Source organism: Nyctereutes procyonoides, unplaced genomic scaffold, assembly GCF_905146905.1.
Source record: "Nyctereutes procyonoides isolate TBG_1078 unplaced genomic scaffold, NYPRO_anot_genome, whole genome shotgun sequence".
Classification (NCBI taxonomy): domain Eukaryota; kingdom Metazoa; phylum Chordata; class Mammalia; order Carnivora; family Canidae; genus Nyctereutes; species Nyctereutes procyonoides.
In genome coordinates, this window is record NW_026575047.1 from 42143002 (window position 1) to 42170352 (window position 27351).

The 27351-nt window shown below is 39.3% G+C and overlaps 1 protein-coding gene across 1 annotated transcript in view; it reads right to left on the reverse strand.

Moving 5' to 3' along the window:
- The window catches only part of AGBL1 (AGBL carboxypeptidase 1), a 733865-nt gene that overhangs the window by 439076 nt on the left and 267438 nt on the right, over window positions 1-27351 (reverse strand). The window contains exon 18 of the mRNA XM_055325935.1: window positions 10936-11116. Coding sequence (XP_055181910.1) covers window positions 10936-11116 — 181 coding nt within the window. The remainder of the gene's footprint in view (window positions 1-10935; window positions 11117-27351) is intronic.

Consider the following 27351-nt stretch of genomic DNA (forward strand, 5'->3'; position numbering starts at 1 on the left):
ATCACGATTCTAATCAAGTGAGATGTTGTGGTTAGGACTTGGGCTTATCAACCTCTTAATAAGTTGAAGAAACAGGAGTGGAGAGGTTAAGTGATTTGTCCAAAGCCACATGGCTGGAAAGAAGCTAATTCTGACCAAAGCCTGGGCCTTCTTTTTTTTTTTTTTTAGATTTTATTTACTTATTCATGAGAGACACAGAAAGAGAGAAGCAGAGACAGAGACACAGGGAGAAGAGGGCTCCATGCTTGAAGCCTGATGTGGGACTCGATCCTGGGATTCCAGGATCATGTCCTGAGCCAACGGCAGATGCTCAACCACTGAGCCACCCAGGCATCCCAAGCCTGTGCCTTCTGATTGTCCAGTAGGAATTCCTTGTACTGAATCATGATCACAATGACCCCAGATGAAGGAAAAAAAAAAATGGATGGCGGGCACTGAGGTGGGCACTTGACGGGATGAGCACTGGGTGTTATGCTGTATGTTGGCAAATTGAACGCGAATAAAAAATAAATTTATTTTAAAAAAAAGAAGGAAAGAAAGATTCAGCAAAAGAAGGAAAAGCACAAATTGTTTCCTTTGAGAAAGGCAATGAGATCTTATTTATGACTCTGATAACAAGGGCACTGACTCTCCATTTCCTTTGCAAAAGCAGAGCACCCCAATAATAAATGGCAAAAGGAGAAGCAACATCACTATTGGTGGGGGTGGTTAGGGTTGTGCTTCCTATTCTCCAGATACAGACTCTCATGTATTTCAGGGAGCCATGCAACATACATCACTAAGTACATGGTAGATGTGATGGGAATTGAGAAATAACACATCTATATTATACCCAAGGGTTTGCTTTATAAAGACTTCTAAGTGTATGTTGAAAGAAAGTGTTAGGCAGGGGACGCCAAGAAGAGAGAAGTCTAAAGGGGAAGTTGAAAAAGAAGAATAGATGTTCATCTACCTCCCTTCCTGCCTGTATCATGCCCCTGTTTCTTCCTCCAGGGAAGGATTGAAGAAACACCGGAGCCAGACAGGGATCAGAAGTTGCCCGGCCAATAAGGGAGCAAAGCATTTAACAAACAAGCACATTTCCCCAAGAGTCTCAGCCCCAACTTGATCAATGCTTCTACAACATTGAATCATTTTATTTAATGCTTCTGGGAAGTGAGGGGTGGGGGTGGAAACCCATCAACTACAGGCAGAGTTGGCAAGAGCTGGGTATTAGCATTTGGCAGCATTTATTATTGCTGTTTATGATCGCATAAATTAGGTTTATGCTGATATAATTAATAACCCTAAATTTAGGAATAATAAATAGTAATATTTGCTCAGAACTGCAATATCTGAGGAAGGCAAATGGAGTACTCAAGCTTCCTGACTCCCTCTCTGTACATAGGAATGGGTGCATGCAAGGAAGCCCCTAGGAAGGCTCTCCCACAACTCCCTGCCCCTAGGATGATGCATCATTTCCAACTATGCAAATGACTTAGCAGTAAGACCTTAAGAGTTCCCAGAGCAAGTAATTTTCATTTTTATCTCTGTGAACAAGTTCATCTGCAAGATTCAGTGTGCCACATGTCCGTCCAGAACCAGGACCCTCAGTGTGGTCTTGTAACCCATGCTGCTCTGTGGTGTATGCTCAGAGGTTTGGACAACTGTGTCAAATGCCATGTTCTTCATGGATCTCTCTACCTCCTTCCATATCCTAGAGGGAGAATCTTGGATGACCAGAAAATCCCTGTAGAGCATGATTTCAAAATTACAGACATTTGCAAGGAAAGAACTCAAATCAAAAAGTTACTTCTACATCTTTAAAAAAAATTTAATGTGTAACTGCCTTTCATTTTATAAAGTTGTAAAAAAAAATCTGTGAGATTAGAATACTCCTATAAATGTTCCCTTTCTGTATCTAGGAGGATATCTCAGCATCCAAAATGGACTTAGAGAAAAAATGGACTTAGACCTCCTTTTTTTCTGGTGAAGGCAGGAAGTTAACGGAGAAAATCAAAGTTCCTCAGACCAGATAATCCCTCTGGATCAGAATAACATTTTCCCCTATTTTCAAATATAAGGAAAGCAAAGCAAAGAGAAAAAGATTAAACACCCTTTGCCCACCTCTCCCCAGGGATCCTTAATACAGAGCTGCACAAATAGGGTAGAAGCAGACCCAGATTGACATTTCCATCCAAATAGCCAACCTTTGATCCATGTCCAAGACATTTTCATTTTCCTTAAAACAAATAGAACAAAAATAGCCAACCACTGATAATTCTGCTCTGTCCCAAGCAGTACAAACTTGCAAAAATGGTCTAAATTTTAAAAGTACATGATAGCAAGTTTACCTTCCTTTGCCAGCTCCACAGTGAGAGGTGGATGATTAGTACAGAACAAACTTTACTTGCTAAGAAATATGATCTCTGGCCAGCAAACATTACACATGGAGATTCCACAGCAGCAACTTCAGATTCCCCTGGCCTCATTGGAGGGAGAATTTGGAGCTGAAACTCTGGAATGAGAGTTTAAAGGGGAGTATTTCTCTCACATCACATCATGGTATGTCATCATGACCATCAGCATCATTTGTACAGACTATACAAATGGTGGACTCCATAACTCAGCTTTCCCAAGGCCACACAGCTTGGAAAACGTCCTCCAGAAAGCTTCTTCAGCTTGTGGTCATCTAAGCCTTCAGAGACAGGGACACAGTGCCTTGCTGAAGCAGACAGACAGACCAACTGGGGGGGGGGTGCCCATGTGATAGCGAGTCTCTCTCTGCTTTTACTGGTCCCCCTGCTTTTCCCTGCCCCTCCTCTCCTGGATAGAGAATCTCTGCTCTATTTCCCTTGCTTTTCAGGAAACACTGCAGCACTCACACCCATAGGCACACTGAAAATCAATGCTTTGGAAGCCAAATATGGACAGCGGGTCCATAAGGGAGTGAATTGTGACCCAACAGGAGATCTAAGGGCATAAACCCTCCCAGCTTGGGAGGATCCAGAGGCTCCATACTTATTAAACTCTAGTCTTTTGGAGACTGCCTGGACAATAAACCAGCCTCCCCAATGTGTCTTCAGTCCTTTGTTTAAGACAATGAATGATAAGAAAGACAATGAGAAGAAAAGGAGAAGGCCAAGTAATTATGGGGCCCACAGGCTCAACAGGAACTACCCTACAAATGGGTAGGATACAAATTCCCCCTTGCAATATAACCTATAATAAAACATTATGGGTAGTACACTGATACTTAAGTACTCCAGTTTAACTAAATATATATTCAACAGTTCGTTCCTAATAGAAGTGGTTCAAAGCCTCTTAGAGCCCTTGCTCTGCTCTTGAATGATTTATGTGGAGTTCCACACCTTAAAAACCTTTAGAAATGCCAGGTGCACCCAGAATTAGACTTAATAAACATCTATGAAGCACTTATCACCTCTCAGACTCTACGCTAAAAATTTCAAGAGGCAAGTTGCTAAGATGACTACCTGGGAGCTTGGACATGAGTGGAGCTCACAGCCAAGTGGGAAGTCCATGAGCTTTGCAACTGGACCAACCTGAGTTTCATCTCTGACTTTGACATCAGCTGTGTGGCTGACCTTGTGTATTTTATCCAATCTTTTGCCCCAGTGTTCTTTTTATCTTCAAAATGGGAGTAAAATTTTTCTCATAAGTATAAAAAATTAAAATCATATTGACCAAAAAAATTAAAAGATTCATACAGTGCAGTGTTGACAAAGGTATGGGGATCAAGTACTTTCACCCATTGATGGTAGGAATCTATATTTGCACATTTTCTAAATAATCTGGCAATAATACATATCAGATATAAAATATGCATAATATCAACTCAACAGACTTCTTTAAGAATTTATCTTAAGGAAACAGCCAGAGAAATTCACTAAGAGAATAACAAGAATATTCCTGTCTGCTGTTTATAACAGAGAATTGTTTAGATTAATTACAGGCCAATGAATACTATGACATAGAGACTTTAAAAACGTATAATGCTATTTGTATTCTTTGCCATAGGAAGATGTTGTTAGTTTATAAACTATACCACAAAATGTATAATCTTAAAATAGATGATAGATAGATAGATAGATAGATAGATGATAGATAGATAGATAGATAGATAGATAGATAGATAATTTAAAGAAATAATTGACCTGGCTGTCAGGTTAAAAACAAATGGCTAATAAATCTTTTCCAACTTGACAATAGTATTTATGTCTGGGCAGCTGGATTCAGGAAGGGCCTCCATGTTACCAAATTCTAGAAGGACTACGTAATTACCATAGATTATAATATGAACAATGTCCCTTGGGGTCATGTACTGCAGTAGCTTTGAATTTGGGTGCTTTTTAATTTCTTCCCTCAGCTTCTTCTCTACACTGGTATTTTCTGCCATGATGATTTTTGTTTGTTTGCCGCCATTGGAAACCATTTTATTTTTTTTTAAACAAAGAAGTCACCTGTATACAGTAATCAACCCGATGCTAGTTCATGTCCAGAGCTCAGTTAATGGAGGCTTTGTGCTTGCTTCCTCACCAATCGCCTCTGAGCTCTCTGCCCTGTCACACTGTAGCTAACAAAGCTCACACTCTCTTGCCAGTTGGCCTCCTGTTAGGCTCTGCCAACAGGAGGCACTTGAGGGAGAGAGAAAGGTAGGGGGAGAAAGAACAGGACACCCTCTCTGCGTTTCCATTCCAGTTAATAAGAATAGAGCAGCAGCAGACAACTGGGTCAAGCCCCGCCTCCTAGGCTGCAAGGTACCAGTATCATTGCCCCCTCACAAGTGATGTGGGTGGGCAGATACGTCCCTTTGGCATTCAGACATAGGTCTTTCTACACTCTTCCACCCTCTCAGCTGTGCCCCCTGGGCCACTGAAACCCTGGCCAGGTCAGACTCCCTTCTCTAGAGTTCCAATACCAATCTCTATGTAGAGCAACCAAACCACTCCCCCCACACACACACCAGCCCCTGGGTTCTGGTGACTCCACAGCTTCCTCCTCCTTGCCTCACCCTTGTAGGTGGGACATGCCTCTGAAATTATTAATCTCTTGGCTTCTTTTGCATACCTTTTTAAATTTTTAAATTTAAAAATTTGTGTGAACCTGTGAGAACCAAATCTCATCTTTAGAAACATCTAATATCTTGGTGTATTATGGATCAATTTTATAATTACAAAACAATAAAGCTATTTTTCTGATGTCCCAATTTTGCTGAGTATAACTCTGAAAACATAGCTATTGTATTTCTTATTTACTGTCCTCCTAGGAAGTTGTTTAAGTATGATGGCCACTTATCCCCTTCACCAGTCTTGGACATAGACATTTTCTTTAAGTCTCAATAGCATAGCTGAGACAAGATGGAAAGACTTGTTAACACTTTACTAAAGCATAAATGATAGAACATAACTAATCACAGAAAATTTGGAACTAATTATAGGTATAGCTGTTCTCATTCTCAAGGAGCCACTTAAGGGGTCGATTGCTTCTTCTGGATTCCTCCAAATGGTACATGCCATCTTTCCTCTATGACCTCTGATTAGACCAGAGTCTCTACAATTTCAAGCCCAGTTGAGTTATCTCTCTTTCTTAAAGGCCCATTTTTTTCAGGCATCTCTCTGGTTCCAGGACCTGCTTCTTTTCAGGATGCTTGACAATAGGAATCACTTATCCGGTCAGTGACTATACTGTTCTTACTGACAGGGAACTTTCATGGACAGTTGCACCATGTATCATAATACAAATAGCAAGTATGTCTTGATCTGCCATGATCTAACAATGCAGCACACAAACCTCCGGGTTAATTGTATGATTGTGTGCAGGTTGGGAGGCAGCCCAAGCAACATCCAATGTGGAATTCCTCACCAGTCTGTTATCTGGGAGCTCAGAGAGTATCTTCCATTCTTCCTTGTGCAAATTGAAAAAAACAAAAAACAATAATAATAAAGTTACATACTTATGATGGCCTATTTTTATTCAAATGTAACTGATCCATGAGATCCAAAAGTCTGAGAACCAACCACTGCCCTATGTGTTATTATATTGAAGAGACTTGAAATAAATTAAAAGGTTAGAGTTGCAGTCATATCAGAGGGAAGCTCTGAGCATATCAAAACAGAAAGAGACATGGCCCTGCCGAACCTGAAATCAGCCCAATGAGGATAATCATCAGCCCTCTGTGATCCTGAATAGCCTGCTACTGAATGGGCAAGGGAATGGAAGCTCCATGACAAAAAAATATTGAAAATTAACTGGATGTTGCCGATAGCCAAAAGCTGGCAGTGACAAGAAAGGACATATTCTCCAATGGAGAAGGTTGGCAGGACAAGTCAGTGTCAAGGCCAAAGCCAAGCTGGAAATTTGGATCCCTCGAAGGAAGACTGAGGGTGAATCAATCCGTTCATCCTGAGCCCCAATCACAGAAGGCTGTGAGGCTGTGTCTTGGTTTGTCCCAGGCACACTAGGTATGAAGATCCAAGCCAACAAGATTAATTTCAGAGACCACCTGATGATTGCAGTCAGTGGGCTGAGGCTCTATTCACATCCCCATCCAAGTTTGGGAAGGGCTGGTAGACCAAAATGAGCATGGGCTTTGGAGATAGACAGAGTGGGTTCAAATCCCAGCTCTGTCACAAACAAGCCATATAACTTTGGGCACAGGTTTGTTTATGTGCATGTGTTTCAATTATCTAGACCATTTCTCATGCCATTTCTGCCTTTATCTAACTTTCTGATCCGGAATAACTCATTTTTGCCTCTTTGGTTTCAGTTTCCTTAACATTTGAAGGACCAGGACTAAATACATACATGAATCCTCCTAACTAGAACATTTTTAACTTTTATTCTAATGCCCTTAAATCCCTAGAGAAAAGTGGAATAGCACAGACAGAAGTCTTGGTCCTGCCTCTCTGTAATACCAGCTTCTTAAACTGGACCCAAGATTTCACCCCTGCATATTCAAGTTTTTACATCTAGAAATTAAATAGAAGACCTGCATTTAGGGGGCCATAGTTATAATTACATAAGAAAATCTGTATTTAAAAAAGGTTCTTTCTTAGCCCATAAAAGGTGCAGAATGATTTTTTTATATATAAAATCTGTGAGTTCTCTTATTGTTGTAAAATAAAGCCTTTACAACCCACAGTGGAGTAAAGGAATATTGGCACTAACTTTAAATGGTTCCAGATACTTTAAATTGTCAAGATTTTTTATCTGATTTTTATAGTTTCATTTGTTTCCCCTAGAGCATTCAGCTATTACTTCTTAATACCTTTGTGTGTTTACTTATAGTATGCCCTCTGCTCTTTATTGTTGTTTATTTCTGTTCCACAATGGCCTTGGAAAAAGAAAATCAAGTTTGTAGAGTTGTATATATACTAAGAATCAATATACTCTGATTCTCCTGTGAATAAGATGTTGGGCTGTGTGTTGACTTCATAAAAATTATTTTGTCACTACATTCTACCCAACAACAAAAGTCCAAAAATTGGAAACCATGCTAGATCTCTTCATCCCCCTCACTTACACACCATGCCAACATTTTGCATGTTCTGCGATTACCTGCTTCTCCCCACTTCACACTCTGAACAACTCACCATTGTCACTTCTGCCCTGACCCAACTTGTTGACCCCTGGTCTTTACCCCAGGTAGCAAAGAGTGATGAGTCAATGAGCCTCCTGGATTCCTTAGAACTCAGCCCAATTCTATATAAATAACCAGGCTGGCAAGATGGTAGACTGTTTCTTTTGGAAATCATCTTTGTAGTTTGTTTTCCTGTTACAGACCTGTGTTGCTAAGAGGTCTTTGGCTTGGCAAGACCCATTATATAGAAAATCCTGGCTTTTTCTCTGACCATCATTATCAAAACCTCTCAGCCATCCTCAGAGGCTCCATTACCATCACCACAAAAGGAAACTACTCTACTTTTACACATTCTTGCAAACTCCACAGGGGCCCATGATTATTTCTGAAAGTACAGTCTAGTAAGTTAAGTGCCAAAGTCAGGTTTACACTCTCCAGTCTTTATGCAAAGACTGCTTCTTTGTGGTTCAGACCACACAGAGAGTATGTCATACCTTTAAGAAATCTTTTAGTAAAAATGTGCCCAGAGAAAATCGATGAAGATCAGGACATCCGAAACAATATCACATAAGCAATGTTTAGGGGAACTACATTAAACTCAGAGAGGACTTCAGATGGGGAAGTTAAGGCATGTAAAATGGGAATTCAATTTTATCCCTGGGGTATCCCAAGGTAAGATTGCATAAAATGTTTGACGTTCACAGGACAAAAATCAAAGCACAGAAAAACACAAATCCACCTAGTTATGCACAACAGAATGGTAATGCCGTGAAATGGAATGTCAATCACAGGAAAAGTTCAAGCAGAAGTTAGATGAACTATATGTCTGGTAGGTTCTATGAAGGGTTCATGAGCTGAGACTTTTAGGGGCTTTTACTGTGAGTTGCTATGCATCTGTTGTAGTCTGGAGTCTTTTGAAAACGATGTGCTACAACCTGTGGAATTCCTATCAGCAAAATAACACTATGGTTTCCAGGTCTCTTTCAGCCAATATTGTTTGACTGATCCAAGTGACCTATGATGTGCCTTGAGCTCCATGATGAAAGATGCTATATAAAAAAAGGAGTAATTTGAGTCATAATAAATAATAGTAATGATGATGAATGGCAGTGTCACTGACAAGAAGCTGGCCTGCCATTAGGGAGTCCAAAACAACCAGCTGTGAGCTGAAAATGACTGTGTCCAGGCCAGGAGGATGCTCCGTGACTGAGACCACATTAACCTTTCAACCAAAGACCTGGATCAAGCCCCTGATTTGGAGGTGTGAGCAGCTGTCATGGAAGAAACTACAATACTTATCTCAGAGCTTGAATATTGCCTTGGACTTAGGAGACATTTTCCCAGACAGGTCAATAGGGAGCATATTCCCTTACTCTTCCAACAGAAGGGAAAACTGAGTAGGTCAGGGGAAGAGCCAGATTCCAAACTAGAGTTATAACTCTAAACCTAGTACTCTTTCCATTCTCAACCAGTCCCTCGACAATTCAATGGCAAGAGAAACTTCAGAAAAGAGCCAACTTGGATTAGAACATGCTGAAACAGGATCATGTCCCTCAAGATGGCTTGCAGAGCTGTTTTCCATCCATTTAGGCTGATCTTGCTAGTGAAATCCTGGGAGCCTCAGGTAGGGAGGAGTCACTCATTAATGTCCTAGACCTATTCTCACAAGCCAATATAGCACATGGCAGGAGCCCGTTGAGTTCTGCTGGCCCGGGAGGCAACACTGCTCTAGAGCTTTGTCCAGATTGGGATCTAAGAAGGCTAATTGCTGCCAGAGGCCTAATTAATGCTTCCAACTGAGAGACTTGGCCTCCTATTCCTTGCACATGCTTGAAGACCAACCAGTCACCACAGGCAAAGATGAAGGGTCCTGCTCTCTGCCCATCAAAAATCTCTACCAAAAACAAGGGTATCTGGGAGCTACAAAACCAGGAAACTTGCTAGGAACACATGAATTCCTTACTTGTTTGCCTTTTTTTTTTTTTTTTTTTTTTGGTATTTATTGAAACTTTATTTTTAAAGTTTATAACTTTGACTTGCATTTTGGCATAGTTTAATATATTTTATCATTTGGAATGTATTCTGATCCTCTTTTTATATTTTATCGTCTTTATATTTCTAACTTTTTTAACTTATCAAAATTCCTTTTTGTGCTTATCCTTTGAAGCTAGTCTATTCTCAGCTGTTTAACATGTTTTTCATTTTTTTCTTAAAGAAATTAATTGCTATTTTATCTTTCTTAAAACAGTCTCTTATTTAGTTGAAGACATTTTAAATTTTATCTCTTTGACACTTTTGTTTTCTTTTTTTAATGTTTTTTAATAATTCTCATTTTTATCTCATTTTACCTTTTGATATTGCTCTATTTTCTCAGTTTTCTAACTTGTAGCTTTGTTTCTTTAATACCAACATTTTAAATTGTAAGTTCTTTTCCATTTATAGCCTCTGAAATTATTTTTCTTTCAATTTTTAAATTTATCTTCTGTTCTATTTTTCCCATAGGATACCAAATGCCCACGCCTATAGTGAGAAGAATCCTCGATGACCACAGGGAGAGCCTTTAGTTTCTTTCCACAAGGCTTGAGAATTTGTAATCATTAATCTACCACCTCCATCCACCAGCCATGTCACCTTGGGGACCTGCTCTGGTATCTAGGCTTCAGTTCACAAAGTCTAAAAATGCTGATTCCTTCCAACAAATGTCATCAGACACTGGACTTCCTTGTTCCCATTATGTGTTCTGAAAACATGCAGGAACCCAGTGAGGAGAGGCACAACCCGTCCCATCTCTCCTTCATCCAACTATGATGCTCCAGCCATTTCACAGCCATTTTCAACAATGCCAGCCATCCCATTCAGATGAGATGATACCCTGATTGGAGCTGTATATTGTAGACCTCAGTAAAATACAACTCAGAATAAATATTTCTCTGCAGTAAGTATTAGTAACTAAATAAAAGTACTGATCTTCACTGCAGAGATATCAGAATTTGAGTTCTGACTTTGCCACTCACCTACCATGTGACCTAGGCAAATCACTTGATTATCATAGACACTAATTTTCCCCTTTAAAAAAACAAAAAAAAGACTGTTACACCAGATTATTTCTAAGGATCCTTCTGGAATTAATTGCCTATGAGTTTATGCCTTTCTATTCAAAACAAAACAAAATAAAAAAAACTGACATAACATCATGTGTATGTAGAGTATGTTGTTATTGTACCAATTAACAGAAGCCCAAGAGAATTTACTCCTCCTGGAGAACCAAAGCCTCTCCAACCATACCCACTGAGCAACAAAAAGTGTTACAATGGTGATGTAAATGAGGACCCAATGGAGCTGGGTGCCTGACATACTTGCCATTGATGACACCGTCTGGATTGAGCATGGGGATGATCTTGAAAATGAAGTTTTCCCTTAGGAGCCTAGCCACAGGGTCACTGCTGACCAGGAACTCCAAGGCCCCCTTCATCACCCAGCTAGAGTTGCTCTCTCCTGGGTGCACTCGAGCAGTGATCACTTGGTATGGACGCTGACCTGCCGAAAAAAGAACACAAGAAATTAAACCTAAATACACTTTCCATTTCCAACAAGATAATCTTCCAGGAGTCAGACTTATACCTGACTGGCATAAAGTCCAAAATAGGTTGATTGTTTCCTTTACACACCTGATCTACACTTATCCATTCTTCCATATGCCTCCATAGTCTGCAAGACTCAAGAAAGTATAAAAGGAAATCTCAAGACTGTTACCAAAAGCATAAGTATTTAGCAGCATGAAAAGAAGCCAAGAAGTAGATTTTATCAAGACCACCAATGGAACAATTAACTTTCCAGAATCTGATGGCATGATGCTGTGTGCCATAAATCTGAAACAGAACCTTATCTTCCTACTTATCAGTTGTAAGATCTTAGGTGAATAATTTAATTTCTGCAAGGCTAATTTCTCATCTGTAAAATGGGGACAATGATACTTATCTTGTGTGGATTTTATAAAAATAGAAAGATATAAATAAGGCACTTGGTATATGGCTTGCCATTCACTACTTTTTAGTTTCTCCCATCTTTATTGTGATGTCTGTAGGTAGGATGGTCCCTCTCATTCCTCATCAGAAATGGGATTCAAGGGCAGAACTTGGGCTGAGAACTTTATGTCTGTAGGACACTTAACTCAAACACTAAGAAAGATTTGACCAGAGTGAAGCACCTGGAATCTCAGTCTTGCAAAAAGAATCAGGAGAACACTCTGCCCAATCACAGGGAGAATATCGATCTGAAGAGACCTTATGGAGAATGCATTGATGACAGAAAGATGGGCTTGTCTTCCTTCCTTTGTTGATAGAAAACATCTGGACCATCGTAATGTTGAGATGTATTCTAAGACCACATCTTGGCTCAGGTGAAAAGTGTGTTTGGATTGATTAATGGTGTCTCTCCTCTGTACATTTGGGGAAGGAGGGAGGAAGATGGGGCATCATATCAGAAGTTCACCACATGTCCTCTAACCTCATGTCCAATTATATGTGTGTGTGTGTGTGTGTGTATGTGTTATCTGACTCTCTTTTCCTTTTGTATCCTCACCCAATTCCTTATGGCTTCTAAACCCACCTGAATGACAAGAACTAAACATTTGCCAAGTATAAATACCCCAGCCACCAAGCAGCCTAAAAGCTAAACTAGTCCTTTCTTTCCATCTCATTCAAATCACTATGAGTTAAATATGGCTTTTCTTCCCTTAAACAGTAGACTTTTTGAGGAAACAAACTGTGCAAAGAAATATACAATTGAATAACTCTTAGTAACAGAGCTAAAGAACAGGTAATGGTGAATTGTATTACTATTATCATCCACTAAGACAAAAAAAAAAAAAAAAACCCCGCTGTCTGTTGGCAACCACCAAGATCTCAATTCAAGGAGCAGAGATGGGTACATTTTTATTATGGTGAGAGAAATGTCATGTCAGCCCCTCGTAGCTCATTTATATATTGGAGATAATATTTGGTTGGTTTTCCCTAAACAGGTGCCTTGAGCATATTCCAGGACCTGCAGGAGCCATAGGATATAAAAAGTCAAATAAATTATAGTCCTTGTTCTGTAAGAGGCCATAGCCTTTGCTGGTAGTGACAAATGCACAAGCAAATAATGACAAGGGAGTTAATGGAAGTGTATATAAAGTGCCAAAGACAGATCTGAGAGAGGTAAGGATGTTTCCAGAGCTGTGATGCTATTGGATCTGAGTCTGGCAGAATGAATAGAATTCTACAGGGGAGAAGGTGAAAAAGCATCTTCTATGACAGAGGAGTAAAAATTGGAACTTTGAAGACCAAAGGAAGCCACAAGGCTGAAACAAAGGACTGAGGATTATGGAATGTGGATTTAGAAGAGAAGGCTGGTGTCAAACTAGTAAATTCTTCCTAATATATTTTGTTTAGGGTTTTGGACTTTATTCCATAGATCAGAAGTTCTCAATCATGGAGTCAGTGTCTCACTGATATGCTGTGATGGGGCCTATTAAAGAATCATTGGTTACCAATAAAAGCATAAATGTTTGCTTATGACATCACATACATAATATATATGTATGCATATACTATACATACACATATGGCACAAACTGCTGGCTGTCTGCCCACTAGACCTTCTCCCTTTCTTTCTGAGTACCAGACCCAATTCTGGAGGAGAAAGGATATGCTCTCAGCACAGAGTTTACTTGAGATTCTCTCCCTCTTCCTGTGCCCCTCCCTCAATTCACACATGTGCTCTCAAGAGTGTTCTCTCTCTCAAATAAAATAAATAAAAGTTTTTTTAAAAAAGGTAGAGAATCCATGATGATTTTTCAGTGGAAGAAAGGCATTCCAAAGTCTGTGCTTTATAAAATCATTTTGACATTATTGTAGATCATACATTTGCTGAATCAGAGATAATATGGCCTATTGAATAAAGAACAACTTTTGAAGCCATATTTCCAGAGTTCACATTCCAGTCCCACCATTTTCTATAAAATGAGTTATGGAAGTTTCTGATGAAACTGAGTACTGGATTGGGTGTCCTGCAGTGTAAGACTAATGATTTGCTAACTGGAACTTACTAAATAGGCATATTGAGGAGGAAAAGTGATATTCAGTCAGCTAGCTGAGCAGAGCTGAACCTAACTGAAGGCCAACTTGCCCACTCTATCATTTGCTCACAATCACATCTCACTCTTTCCAAAGCAAGTTGTATTGGCACTCCAATAAAAAGCTTGCGGAGAAAGAGGCTTGATGAATTCATACCCAATCAGCAGACTATTTTCAGTTCTATAATTCCATACCACTCTCTTTGTGATCTTTGAACTAAGTGCGTTTACAGCATATGGAACAACAATAGTAAGTACTCCCAGCCCAGCAAGAAGAAATAAAAAATAGCTTAAGCTCTTGTAAATTTCCAATACCAACTGAACACCCTCATTGTCTGGGCCCGTTGGCTCCCATTGCCTGCTACCCAGTGCAATTCAGTGCGTTAATCAATAAAGCAAATGCAGCCTTGCAAAGAGATGTGCACAATGTTCCTTTTCTTGAGGGTCAGGTTGATAATCTGCTAAATTGTAATACACCACAAGACCTAACAGGCTGTTCTAAACATCCTGATGAAGCAAACCGGGAAAACTGTGGGTTCCCATGAAGACATAAGCAGCATGTTAGCCATTTCTAGTTGATTTTTCTCTGTTCCCTCTGTGATTTAAGACAATTTTACAGTTGTATTGGTGAGTTAAACTTATGAGACCATTCAGTTGCAGCAGCAAATGGTGCTCCAGAGAACCCATAATAGACAACAGCTGTAAATAGTATGTGACACACATACCATGTGTTTTTTTCTTGCTATTGACAATTTCAGTTTTAAAAACTCATTTCTGCTTAGGGTAGGGCAAAGAGTATCAGGTATCTGTACTTTTTTTCTCTGTAATTTATAAAATCTATTCCGGAGGTCACCAAACTCTATAGGGGAGTCATGGTTTGGCAATATGCTGATTCTTAAAGCTCAGTATTGAATTTATGTCAGTGGTAATAACATCTGTAAAAAGAAGTTAGAAACAAGTAGGGGATTATATAATGCCTAAGAGATATCAGGCTCACAGCCAACGAAAAACTAAGTAAGAACTGAAGACATGTGTGATGATACTCGTGTGTACCCAACTATATAAACAGCCATCCAGTTATTCTTTTTTTTTTTTTCTTTCAACAACATTTATTAAACTCCTACTGGCACTCTGCAAGGTTCTGGAGATTCTAAGAGAAATAGTGGTTTTTGCCTTCAGGGAACTAATAATAGTCTAGTGGGAAAGACAGGCACACAGATAATTATGATCCAGTGTGATCAGGGTCATTTGTCAAGACATTTTCAAAGCATAGTGGAATGCTCATTACAGCATTATTTATAATGATGAGATCGACTGGAAATGACTTAAATGTGCACCCATAGAAACTAGTTAAGAAAAGGATTCATAAACAGAATACTTTGCAAGCACTAAAATGGCACCTAGATCTTTCTGTTGACACTAGAAGATATCTGTGACACAACGATGGGTGACAAAACACAGGCAAGAGAGCTGCATTACAGTGGATCCCATTTGTGTGTAGTTGTAACATTCATTTAAAGTATCTATCTATACATAGGACACATCTCTGGGTGGAGGTCAGCTTGGCAATTTTTACATCCACTATATCCCTATCTAGAATGTTCTCCTCTTCAGAATATAATGATCATATGCCAACTCTCCCAAAGGCAAAATATTTTCAAATAGTAAACCACAGAGGAGAAAGAGGAAAGAAATGGATTTTCACAGAAGAGGTAACATTGGATCTGGTTTGTCTAGTGAGAGTTCACCAGATGAAGAAAAGAAAGGAAGGAGATGACAGTAAAAGGGTAAGTAAAAGCACTTTGCAAAATAATGAGGTCATAGAGCACATAACACCTGAAGAAGAGTAAAGTGCTTTGATGTGGCTGAAGCTCTAAGTTACACGGAAGGTAAAATGGAGTGAAGCCATAATGTGGTTTGCACCTATATCTGTAGACCTTTAGAACCATTGTTAAGGAGATTGAAAACCATCTTGCAAGTTGTGAAAGTCCCATGGAAAATCCTTATGCAGGGGTGTGATCAGAGAGCAATTCTCACTGGAGCTGAAGACTCAGATACTGGGCTTAAGAGGTGGGAGAAATGGCCAAAAGAGCAGTCTGATTTCCAAAGTCCAGGAAGGTTACCTTGCCCTTTACTCTGGAAGAATGTAGATAAAAACAACTTGATTGGGGTCTCTAGGTGGCTCAGTTGGTTAAGTATCTGACTTCAGCTCAGATCCTGATTTCAGGGTCCTGGGATGGAGCCCCGAGCCCCAAGCCCCACGTCAGGGGTGGGGGACGGGCTGCGCTCAGATGGGGCAGGAGGGGCCTGCTCCTCCCCCCCACACCCCCACTCCTGCTCACTCACACTCTTTCTGTCTCAAATAAACAAATAAAATCTTAAAAAAAAAAAATAACTTGATTGATGGGTAAGGAAGGAGGCGAGGAAACAGACATGGGATAAATTGTCAATGAAAGTAGATTCTGAAAAAAAGAGAAAATCTGAAAACAGGTGTGGTGAAAAATCTTTACACATTTTAAAATATACTGTTTCCCACCAAAGGTAATATACTATGTACATTTTCTGCACTGTGTGTTCCATCACTTTTTTAATTAGCTTTATTTATAGCATAATTTACATTCAATAAATTTCACCAATTTTAATTTTACAATTCAGTGAATTTTGACAAATGTATTCAGTACTGTAAAACCACTGTGATCATAATATAGAGCATTATTACCATCACAAAAATCCCCCTCATTCTGTTTTGCAGACAACTCCCTTACCCATCCCTAGCCTATGGTAACCAGTGATCTGCTTTTCATCTCAGTAGTGTTGTCTGCTCTGGAATTTCATAAGAATTGATTCATACAGCATACAACTTTCCTGTCTGCCTTCTTTTGCTTAGCATAATGCTTTTGGGAGTCATCCACATTGTTGTATGTATGTATCAATAATCTGTTCCTTTTGGCCATGGATTTATATTCCAGTGTGCCACAAAGCAATGGATATGCCGCCATTGTTTTATCAACTCAATTCAATCAAACATTGGTTTAAGCATTTGAGCTATTTCTAGTTTAATAAGTCTACTATGAATAAAGCTATTTTAATAATTTGCATACATGCTCTTCTTTGGAGTGAATACCTACCTATAGAATTTGTGCATATTATGATAAGGTTAATATTATAGTAGGTTATTACAAGGGGCTGCCAAACTGTTTCCCAGAGTCTATACCATTCTGCCTGATCAACCCTTAACATTGTCAGGCTTTTTAATTTTAGCCATTAATTTTTAATGGGGATGTAGTGCCTAATTGTTGTTTCAATATGCATTTCCCTGAAGACTAATGATGTTGAGGACTGTGCGTTGTTTTTTAACTACTTCCATACCTTCTTAAGTGAAGTACTTGGTTGAATCTTTTGCCCATTTTAAAATCAGATTGTCTTATTATTGAGTGTGAAGGGTTCTTGTTATCTTCTAAATGTTATCCTCTGGCAGATGCACGTTCAGTATATTCTTCTTCAAGTATTTGGATTACCTTTTCATTTTCTGGACCATGTATTTTGAAGTACAAGTTTCTTATTTAGTAAAACCAAATGTATGCACTTTTTTCTTTTGTAATTTGGATATTTTGTGATTTACTAAAAAATCTTTGCCTGACTCATTGTGACAATAATTTTCTTCTGCAAGAGTTAGTCTAAGTTTAACATTCAGATATGTTTACATAAGGTGTTTCAAGTTAATTTTGGATTATGATATGATGTAAAGGTTGAGAATCACATTTTCCCTACCATAATATCCTTTAGCATTTTCTACATATTCAATCTTATCCTCTGAAAAAAAAACAACAATTTTATTTTTCCTCTCCAAACCTGAAGGCATTTTTTTTTCAACTGGGTGGTATTTTCAACCTGACATTCTCAAAATATAATCAATTTGATTATATTATCCTTTAATATAATTCTGGATTCAGTTATTTCTTTTTTATTTATTTTTTTATAAATTTATTTTTTATTGGTGTTCAATTTGCCAACATATAAAATAACACCCAGTGCTCATCCCATCAAGTACCCCCCACTCAGTCCCTGTCACCCAGTCACCCCCACCCCCTGCCCACCTCCCCTTCCACCACCCCCTAGTTTGTTTCCCAGAGTTAGGAGTCTCTCATGTTCTGTCTCCCTTTCTGATATTTACCACTCATTTTTCTCCTTTCCCTTTTATTCCCTTTCACTATTTCTCTTTTTAAAAAGTTTTATTTATTCATGAGAGAGAGAGAATGGCAGAGGGAGAAGCAGGCTCCATGCAGGGAGACCGATGTGGGACTCGATCCCGGGACTCCAGGATCATGCTCTGGGCTGAAGGCAGACCTTAACCACTGAGCCACCCAGTGTCCCTTCAGTATTTCTTTAGAATTTTTGTATCTATGTCCCATGGGACAGATGGACCTGTAAGGAATTTTTTTCTTATAATGTCATGGTCAGGCTTAGTTATCAAGGTTAGAATGAGTCAGAAACCATTATCTCTTTTTCTTTTCTGTGTAAGATTTTTGAAACTTGGAAATATTTCTTCCTTAAATTTATGGTAAAATTTCCTGGAGATGCTATCTGAACCTAGAATTTTCCTTCTCAGAAGACTTGAATAACAATCTAATTTATATAGTAACAAATCCAAATTATTTTATTTTATTTTTAAAGACTTATTTATTTTAGAAAGAGAGTGTGTGCATGTGAGTGGTGAGGAGGGGTAGAGGGAGAGGGAAAGAAGCAGACTCTCTGTTCAGCACAGAGCCCAGGGTGGGGCTCAATCCCAGGACCTTGAGATCATGGCCTGAGCTGAAATCAAGAGTCCGATGCTCAAAGATTGAGTCACCTAGGCGCCCTCAAATTATTTTAAAACATATTCAAATTGTGTAATAAAAACCCAACTGTTGAGACTTTCTATTCCCTCTTATGTCCATTTGGTAGCTATACTTTTCTGTAATTTTGCATTGAAAACTATACTTTCAAATTTATTGGTATAAATCCCTCATTATATCTAAGAATATCTAGTAATGATCTCTTTAAAAAAATTCAATTAGCAATTATATTAGTTTCAGATGTAGTGTTCCATAATTTATCAGTTATGTATAATGGTCTCTTATTTTTATTTCTGATACAGAGAGATTTTTTTCCTTAATAATTCTCAAAAAGGGTATAACATTTTAATTTTTTCCAAAAATGTAAAATCATTTCTCTTTCATTAATTTCTGCTTATAATTTTTATTTATCCTTCCTTCCACTTTCTTTGCCTTTCATATTTTTGTTCTTTTAAAAAGAACCTGAAATGATATTTAGATCATTAGCTTAGCATGTGATAAAATTTTAAAAACATCACCCAGGTGTTTAAAAGAATGTTGTTGGGTGCTATGTTCCATATACACCAATTATATCAGATTTGTTAGTCATGTTATTCATATTTTCTATATTCTTGCTTGGTATTATGTGTCCTTATACTATGAGTTACTAAACAGGTATGTCACAAGTTTCTAAAGATTGATTTCAGATTTATCCGTTTCTCCTTAGAATGTTGTTAATTGTTTTAAAGCTCTTCTATTAGCTGAAACTAGGTTTAGAGTCATCTCATTGTCCTAACTGAATTTTTTTATTGTTATAAGGTATCTCTCTATTTCTCTTAAAGCATTTTGCCTTAGCTTCTCATTTGTCTGTATTCATATAGACTGGATGTCTTCTGGTTAGTTTTTACAACATGTATCTTTTCTCATCCCTTTACCTTCAAACTTTCTATAATTTTTAGTTAGGTGTTTATTTCTTGGAAGTACCATGTAGTTGGATATTGTGTTTTATTTGATCTAGCATTATTTTATTTTAATTGTTAATATTTAGTCTATTTACACTTGATGAAATTAATGATATACTAACACTGTCATTTTATTATTTGTTTTCTGTTCACCTTAACTATTATATGATCTATTTCCTGTCCTATCTTGTCTTCATTTGAATTGATTGCATGTTTTTTTCACATTGTCCCTTTTTTCTTTACCACTAATGTGATACTTACATGTCTTTTATTCTTTAATTAGTTACCTTAGGGATTATAATACGCACCTCTGCTTTATCATCATATGATATAATCTACTTTAAATCCCATTATACATCTTAAAATTCACAAAACACTTACATGGTGTTAATATCAATTAAATTGTATATTTGCCCTTTTTAATTATGCTTCTCCCCTTCCAGCATCTTTGTTTCATTTTCCCTCTGCCTGAAAAATCACCTGTTAGTATTGCTTCTAGCATGGGTCTGCTAGAATTGCGTACTCTTACTTTCTGAGGTTCCTCCATTTGTCTGAAAATGAATTCATCTCATCTTCAGTTCTCAAAAGTATATCTGCTGAGTACAGGAACATGACACTCCTGATGCTAAACTCTGTTTTCCATTTCTTTCCATGTTCCTTCCACCAGGATTCTGCAAGACTTTGGCTCCTTTAACAGCCCTAACAAGTACTGAGAAGTTTGTCTCCTCATTTTGCAGAAGCAGGAATGCATGCTTTTGTTTTCTGCTACACACATTCTCTTTACATGGTTTCCAACAGAAGGGAGAATGTTTTCATAGGAATTTTCAAGTTCTTAAAACTTATTATAATCTTTTTTTTGAAACATTGATCATGTTGAAATTAGCAGTAGACAATCCTAACCTCTGCAAATAATGAAGCATTTCCTTTTCTTCAAAGGTTGCATCACTTATTCCTCATACATTTCTAATTTCTTAGAATTTCCTCAACAATATGAACTAAAAGAACCTTTTAATTCTATTCAATGTTATCATAACAGCTGGATCTCTGACAGATGAATAAAGAATTGGGGCTTTTTAAAAGTGTGGGATCATATGGAAACACAAGGATGGCATTGGGAGAGAACCCTGCAGCTGAGAAGGTATCTTCACCTCCATTATTTCTTTGGTCCTCACAGTAAATCTGTGAAGTAGGAGGAGAGGCATTATTCTCTTGTTGTTTATAAGGCTAGGAAAGAGAGAAAGCAAGAAAAAAAAACTGGGGTGCTCTGAATCAAAATCCAATGTTCTTTTCATTTGACCATGCATTGTTCTGTGTGTGTACTTCAGAGGAAGGCTGAAATGAATCCTATTGAGACAATACATGATGATACACTGAGGAGCAATCAAGTATCACACAAATTATGAACCAGGCAACTGGATTCTGTCTTGTACTGATTAAATGGATTTGGGAAAATTAAACTCTTTTGAAATCTCGGTTCCTGACCTATAAAATAAGGCTTTCTTAGGTCTTTGCAGCACTAAATTCAGTGATTATCACCGGCAAATGAAATATGGTAGATAAAAATAAAACATTTTAGCCAATGGATTCAATCCCCTCTGGTTCTATTATATCCTCCTGTATTATTTTAATAGAGCTCCTAACAAGAAGCAAAATTACGTGAAGCTTCATCTCTTTTTTCACTTCTTCCAGTATTCAGATGCAAGTACTAATAAGCGGTGAAGTGGTTAGAAGTCAGAAGGCAGTGCAAAAAAAGAGTGCAGGTAATCACTGCTAATAACTGGCTTCAGAACAGCCAAGTTGGGCTGGATCTCTCTTGCTGCCCCTGGGAATGGGACATGATCCTTCCCAGAGGAGCAGGGTCTATCTGCTCATGTGACCTCCTTAGCAAACTCTTGAGCTACAGTCTTCCTGGCCATTTGCCATCAGAATAAGAAATTGACCAGACTGCAGATTCCTCCAGTGGCAAGAAGTGGATAAGATCTTGCCCCTTCCAGTTTTGCTCCCTGCCTTCCTCTCAAAGCCTGAGGTGTGACCTCCATACCCCCAAATGAATGACACACAGCTTGAGCAGCTGTGACTTCTTTCTGTGAAAAGATTTCTTAGTTTTCACCAAGAAGAAGCGGCGTGTGTGCTGACAGAGAGGGGAGAGAAGATGCTCATGGCCTGTATGCCCCACTGAGGAATCTTGGAACAGTAAGGAGGAAGCCATGGAGCAAAGGCAGATCACAGGCTCTTCACGCTTGATGACCTATAGAAATTGATTGGAGGGTCACAATCTTGCCATTAGCAGCCCATGAATCTTTTCCTGAACTTCCTTAAACTTCTTCACAAATTCCAAATCCCACACTCAGCAGGAGGGAAACTTTAAAGTACGAGTTCCCCACTCATGCCCAGGACCTCCCAAGCCCTACCCTCCCTCATTTGTCCTTGCTCCATCATCCATCCCTCCTGCTTCTTCACGGCAGGCAGGCACCTCCTCCTCACCAACTGTTCTAGCCACACAGCAACCCCAGTGAGCTAAAAACAAATAGAAACTTCAAATCTGACTGCATCACCTTCCACAATCATAAACTGTACTGGAGTCTCCGCTCCTCACAGGATCCTCACTGAGAGCCCCCACCAGCAGGCCTCAGTCAGCCTGTCTGGTCTTGTTTCCCATCACTCCTGAACCAAGTATTCTTCCCTCTGCTTCATGCTATTTCCCAAAACAGTATGTCCTTTCCCTCTCTTGGCTCTGCATTGTTGCCTGAGCTATTCCTTCTAGTTCCCAAACCTTTTTTTTCTCTCTTTCTAAAGCTGTGTACATTTCAGAAGATGTTTGCTGAGTAGATGGGTGTAATCCACTGTAATAAGCTCCTGTCATTAGCCCCTCCATTCCCAATTATGTCACAACATATTAATTCATTTGGGTTTTTTCCCCCCAAATTCATTCATTCATTCAATAAGTTTTATTGTGCTCTTAAAAAACACTGGGCATTATAATGGGGACTTGGCACTACACCAGTGAGAGTCAAAGTCCTAGCTGTCAGCAGCTTGCCTTCTAGTGGGGAAAGCAAAAAATAACACCACATAAGTACTATGAAAAAAATAAATCAAGCAGAGGGGAAAGAATAGAAAATCCAGAGGAGGGATGGAGTTATCATTTTAGAAAGGATGATCAAGAAAGGGCTCTCTAAAGAGCGGACACCTAAGTATGACTAAGTATGACCCCCTTGGGTGGAAGAAACTCAGCCAGCTCAAGACACACAGTTAATCGGGGCTGAAACAGAGTGTGTGATCTGGACAAGAGCCAGATTATGCATATCTTACACAGAAAGACTGTTTACTTGTGATGGAAAATCATGGAGGCCTTGAGTAGGGCAGTATCAGGATCTAATTTATACTTTTGCTCCAGTGAAGATACTTTTCCATACCACAGTCAGAATGAGGTTTCCAAAGTCCAGACAGGGAGGCCAGTTGGGTTCTTTACATCTAACAATGACACCTTGCTCTGGGTTTCAGATACCAAAAGGATGCCGTAAAAAGACATTACTTTAAATTATTAGCCTTCAATAGGGATCACCCATCGATTCTTTCACTTCCTGTGACCATTGTGAAAGTTTCCATCCATGAAGTAATAGGCAGGATGATGCACCCATTCTTTTATTCAACATTTATTGAGTATTCTTTGTGTCCCAAACATAGTATCAAACACTGGGTATACCAAGGGATTCTAGACTGAGAATCTATCCTCAAAGAACTCCCAATTTCCCAAGGGAAATCGTTATTTATTGAGAGTGAAAGAATTTTGGCCTTCTGGAAACTTCTCTCATCTAGGGCAATGTATCTCCAACTGGATGGTGCCTGTAAATCCTTCAGAAATCTTGTGAAAAAACAGATTCTGTTTCAGTAACTGTGGAATGGGGACTGAGATCTTGCATTTCCACTAAGCTCCTGGGAGGGTGCCAACATGGCTGGTCCAAAGACCACACTCAGAGCAGCAAAGTTCTCCCTGTCCAACAGAAACATAACACAAGCCACAGAAATGCTGTGTGAAATTCCATGTATTATATTAGCTACATTTTTATAAAATAAAAATATGAAATTAATTTTAATAATAAATTGTATTTAATCCAATAGATCCAAAATATCACCATTTTGGTGTATAATCAATACAAAAATGGTTAGTGGGATATTTTACATTTTGGGATATTAAGTCATCAGAAGTCTGGGATGTATTTTACAATTTCAGCACGTATCAATTCGGACTAATCACATATAACTGCTCAACAGCCTCATGTGGCTCATGACTACTAACCTAAATAAGACAGCCCTAGATCTTCTATTGACTCTCTCAACGGAAACCCTTCACCATACCTAATGGTAGAAGTATATTAAACTCCAAAGGAATATCGTTGAGGTAGCGAGGAAATGAATAAAAGAATAAGGCTTTTTCTCCCCAAACAAAACATTCTGCTCCATTGCCTCCTTTCTCATGAAACAAATCAATTTTGATATATTATAAACTCATATTTCTTTGCAAAGGGCAATCTTGCCGTCTTACTTGGTACCCTTCTGTCTCCGAACTCATATATATATATATATATATATTTTAAAAAAAAGTAGGTTTGGATAATGGGTATAAATGAAGAGAAAATCAAGAAATCTATTCCTGGGCAATTTTCAGATAACCAAGAGGAAGTGGTATAATCGAGGCTGAGATAATAATTTTAGACTCTGAATAAATGTGAGAAAATTCATCTGCATTTCCTCATCTGCGTCAAACCGTACAGATTTTTCAGGAGATTTTGTTATATTATAATATGCTGGAAATAAAAAATAATACATCTGTGCCATAATGATACATAATATATACAGTATGATAATAGAGTATTTGGATTGGGTTTGAGGAATTTACTACACACAGAAATGACAGTCACTTGGGAGAAGTGTGTAATCGCATCAGGAAAATTGCAGACAGATGCTGCTGCACTCTCCCCCCCCTCCCCACCCCACCCCAATGCATCAGCTGATCTGAGTTAGGGATGTTTGCAATTCTGCCTGGGATCTGTGGGATCCTGGGCACTGGCTCCTCTGCCCCCGAACTCCCTAGTCAAATGAATGCTGCCCAGAGGAGGGCATTAACTAACTCCCTCAAGCTCAGGAGGTCCCAGGAGGACTCTGTCACCTACAGACCACTCAGCGTGGGGCCAAATCACAACCAGTTATTTCTAAATGGAGGTTTTGAAAAGACATAGCAATCTCTGGCCAGAACTCCGGGCCTGGCCACGATCTCAGCAGAGCATACATCACAGTATGCTTGAGAAATATAAATAACCAGCATGAGAGGGAAGGAGACCCTTTCATGCTCCATGAAGACTCAGCCGACACATCCCACCTTGTTATACTAGCTCTATTACATTTAGCTGTATTACTTGGTTTAGGAATAATATAAGTCACCGAAACCTATGAATCTTCAAGAAAGAAATGAAAGAGTTATAGGCTTTGCTCAGAAAACTTTGAAATATTCTAATGAATCACTCTGCGCCCAGGTCACATACAACGGGTCTCTTGCTTTGTTCTTTCCCACTATTCGCCTGAACATATTTGAACGGGAGAAGAATCCAAAGTACCTGAGGGAGCAGGCTCTAGGTTCCAAAGACAGACGGAGTTTCCTCCAGAAGCAAAGTTTCTGCCCCTGTGGGGTTACCGTGGGCTGCCGGGGCAGGATGTTAACACACACCCATGAAGAAGGGAAGGAACAGATAAGCAAGCCTTGTGCAGGGGAAACATGCTCTCTCATGTGATTGGACATCTTTAAATAGCCAAATAGCACAATTCTCTTTAAATTATAAATTAATAAACTTGAGAGCCTGCCCTCATCAGCACAGTGTCTTTCAGGAATCTTGGCTTCCCCCACACTCTTTCCAGCTCCAGCTATTTAAGACAGCAGATAAACCACCAAGCAAAAACCACACAACGAATAAATTACGGGCCTGAGTCATAAGGACCAATAAGGTAGGAGGAGAAAATTTAAGAGTCTTAAGCCCAAAACATATGTCACCACCTGACAATGGAGCAGAACTGTTTAAACCTGCAACCGTGCCAGGAAATTTCAATAGTTGTGTAATGTGCTTTGCGCCATGGAAATTTTTACTTTTGCAATCGAGTAAAGGTGTGGCCCAGGTTGTGTGGGGAGGCTGCCGGTGTTTAGGGAAGGTGGGGGGGACGCCGGAGTAGGCAAATAACCTTGCTGCCTAGTTACTCTGCATACAGAACCATGAACTGTTATGGGTACATGGAATGCAATGGAATTATGACATTTTGAAATTAATTTTAAAATTAAGGCTGAGCTGCTCGTTTCCTGTAAGAGGCAGATGGAGGGAGCGAGGGAAGAAATAAGAAAGAAAGAGAAAAAGGGTTATCGTCGCTGCTGTTCCAATCCAAATGCCGATAGTGGTGACCTGCCAGTTCTTCCTTACGTAGCCTGACAAGGCTATTCCAGATTCCCAGTCGCTTGGCAACCTGCCTTTTATGTTTAAGCCATTTAAATGTATTCACCTTCTGAATTAGGTATATTCACAGATGACTGGGCAAGAAGAAAGAGCCGCTGGCAGGCCAAGAGCTCTTAGGATGTGTGGAATCAACAGAGTGTGTGCAGAGTTGGTCTGGTCAGAGAGCCTGACAGAGGATATTAGTGACACATTTAGGCCAGAAAATGAGAAATTGAGATCAGCATACAAAGTCTTTTGCTACTTCCAAACTGGGCTCCCATCAACATTAAAGACTTATTTCTGGTCCCCAACTTCAGGTTTCCTTCTGCCTTTTGGAAACCCTCCTTATGGCATGGGCAGCAGCCGGCACACAGCCCCTGCACTTGGCATTGAACCCAACTGTCTCTGGGTCTCGCCGCTGCCCTGTGCAGCCCGAGGTAGTGATGGTGAACCATCTAGTCAACTCTGCTGGAAATAGGAAGATCTCACCAGACTCCACACGCAGAGAATTACCAAGCCTCTCATTTCTCCCACCCAAATACTTTTTCAGATATTTCCATCTCCATCTCTGTTGATTCAAAGTATTCAGTGACACCCCCCCCACCACCACCGCCAACTGCCCTTAGGATAAAATTAAGGGCATAGTTATTGGGGCACAAGGCCCTTCATGATGTGCTTTACCAGTGCAGGGATGCTCAGCCCTAGTCCCCATTGCACGGCACTCCCCCTACACACATGAGGACAGTCAGCCCCCATCTGTTTCCATGCGCCCTACTCTGCTGCGTATCTTTGCATGGGCTCTCCCTGCTGCTGTAATGCCTGCCCTCTTGTGCTGTCTCTGCCAGACAGCTCCATTGGACTTCAAGTTCAGGTCAAATGTCACTCATTTCAGAGTAAGCTCCCTTTTACCTCCTTCGGAGTCTGAATTAAATACTCCTGAACCTGTGCTCTTATGCCAGCTGGCACATATTTTTACCCCAACCTGAGTGCTTTGAGACCATCATGCCTATGCTTCTCACTTTGGTTATCTGCCTCTAGCTGGAACATACCTCAAGGTGGCCCACAGTGCCTGGAGCTTTGTAAAATTCAGAAAAGCATCTGGGATCTGAAAAAATGTGTATACTGGCCCCTAAATATAAAATGAAACTAATAAATTGAAATAAATGTTTAATTGTCCAAACCATAGAATATTATTTCAACTTCATTAATTGTGAGATTCAGTATTCATAAAAATTTTAACATCTTTGAAAATAATTTCTAGGTAAGATTTTTGTACCTCCCAGGAATTCCTGATTACATACTGTGTTGGCTAAGGAATCATGGCCAATTACAAATTATCAGCCATAGCCAAATAGTTATAAAATCAAGGGAAATTGTTTCAAATTCAGTAAAAAAAAAAAAATACTTG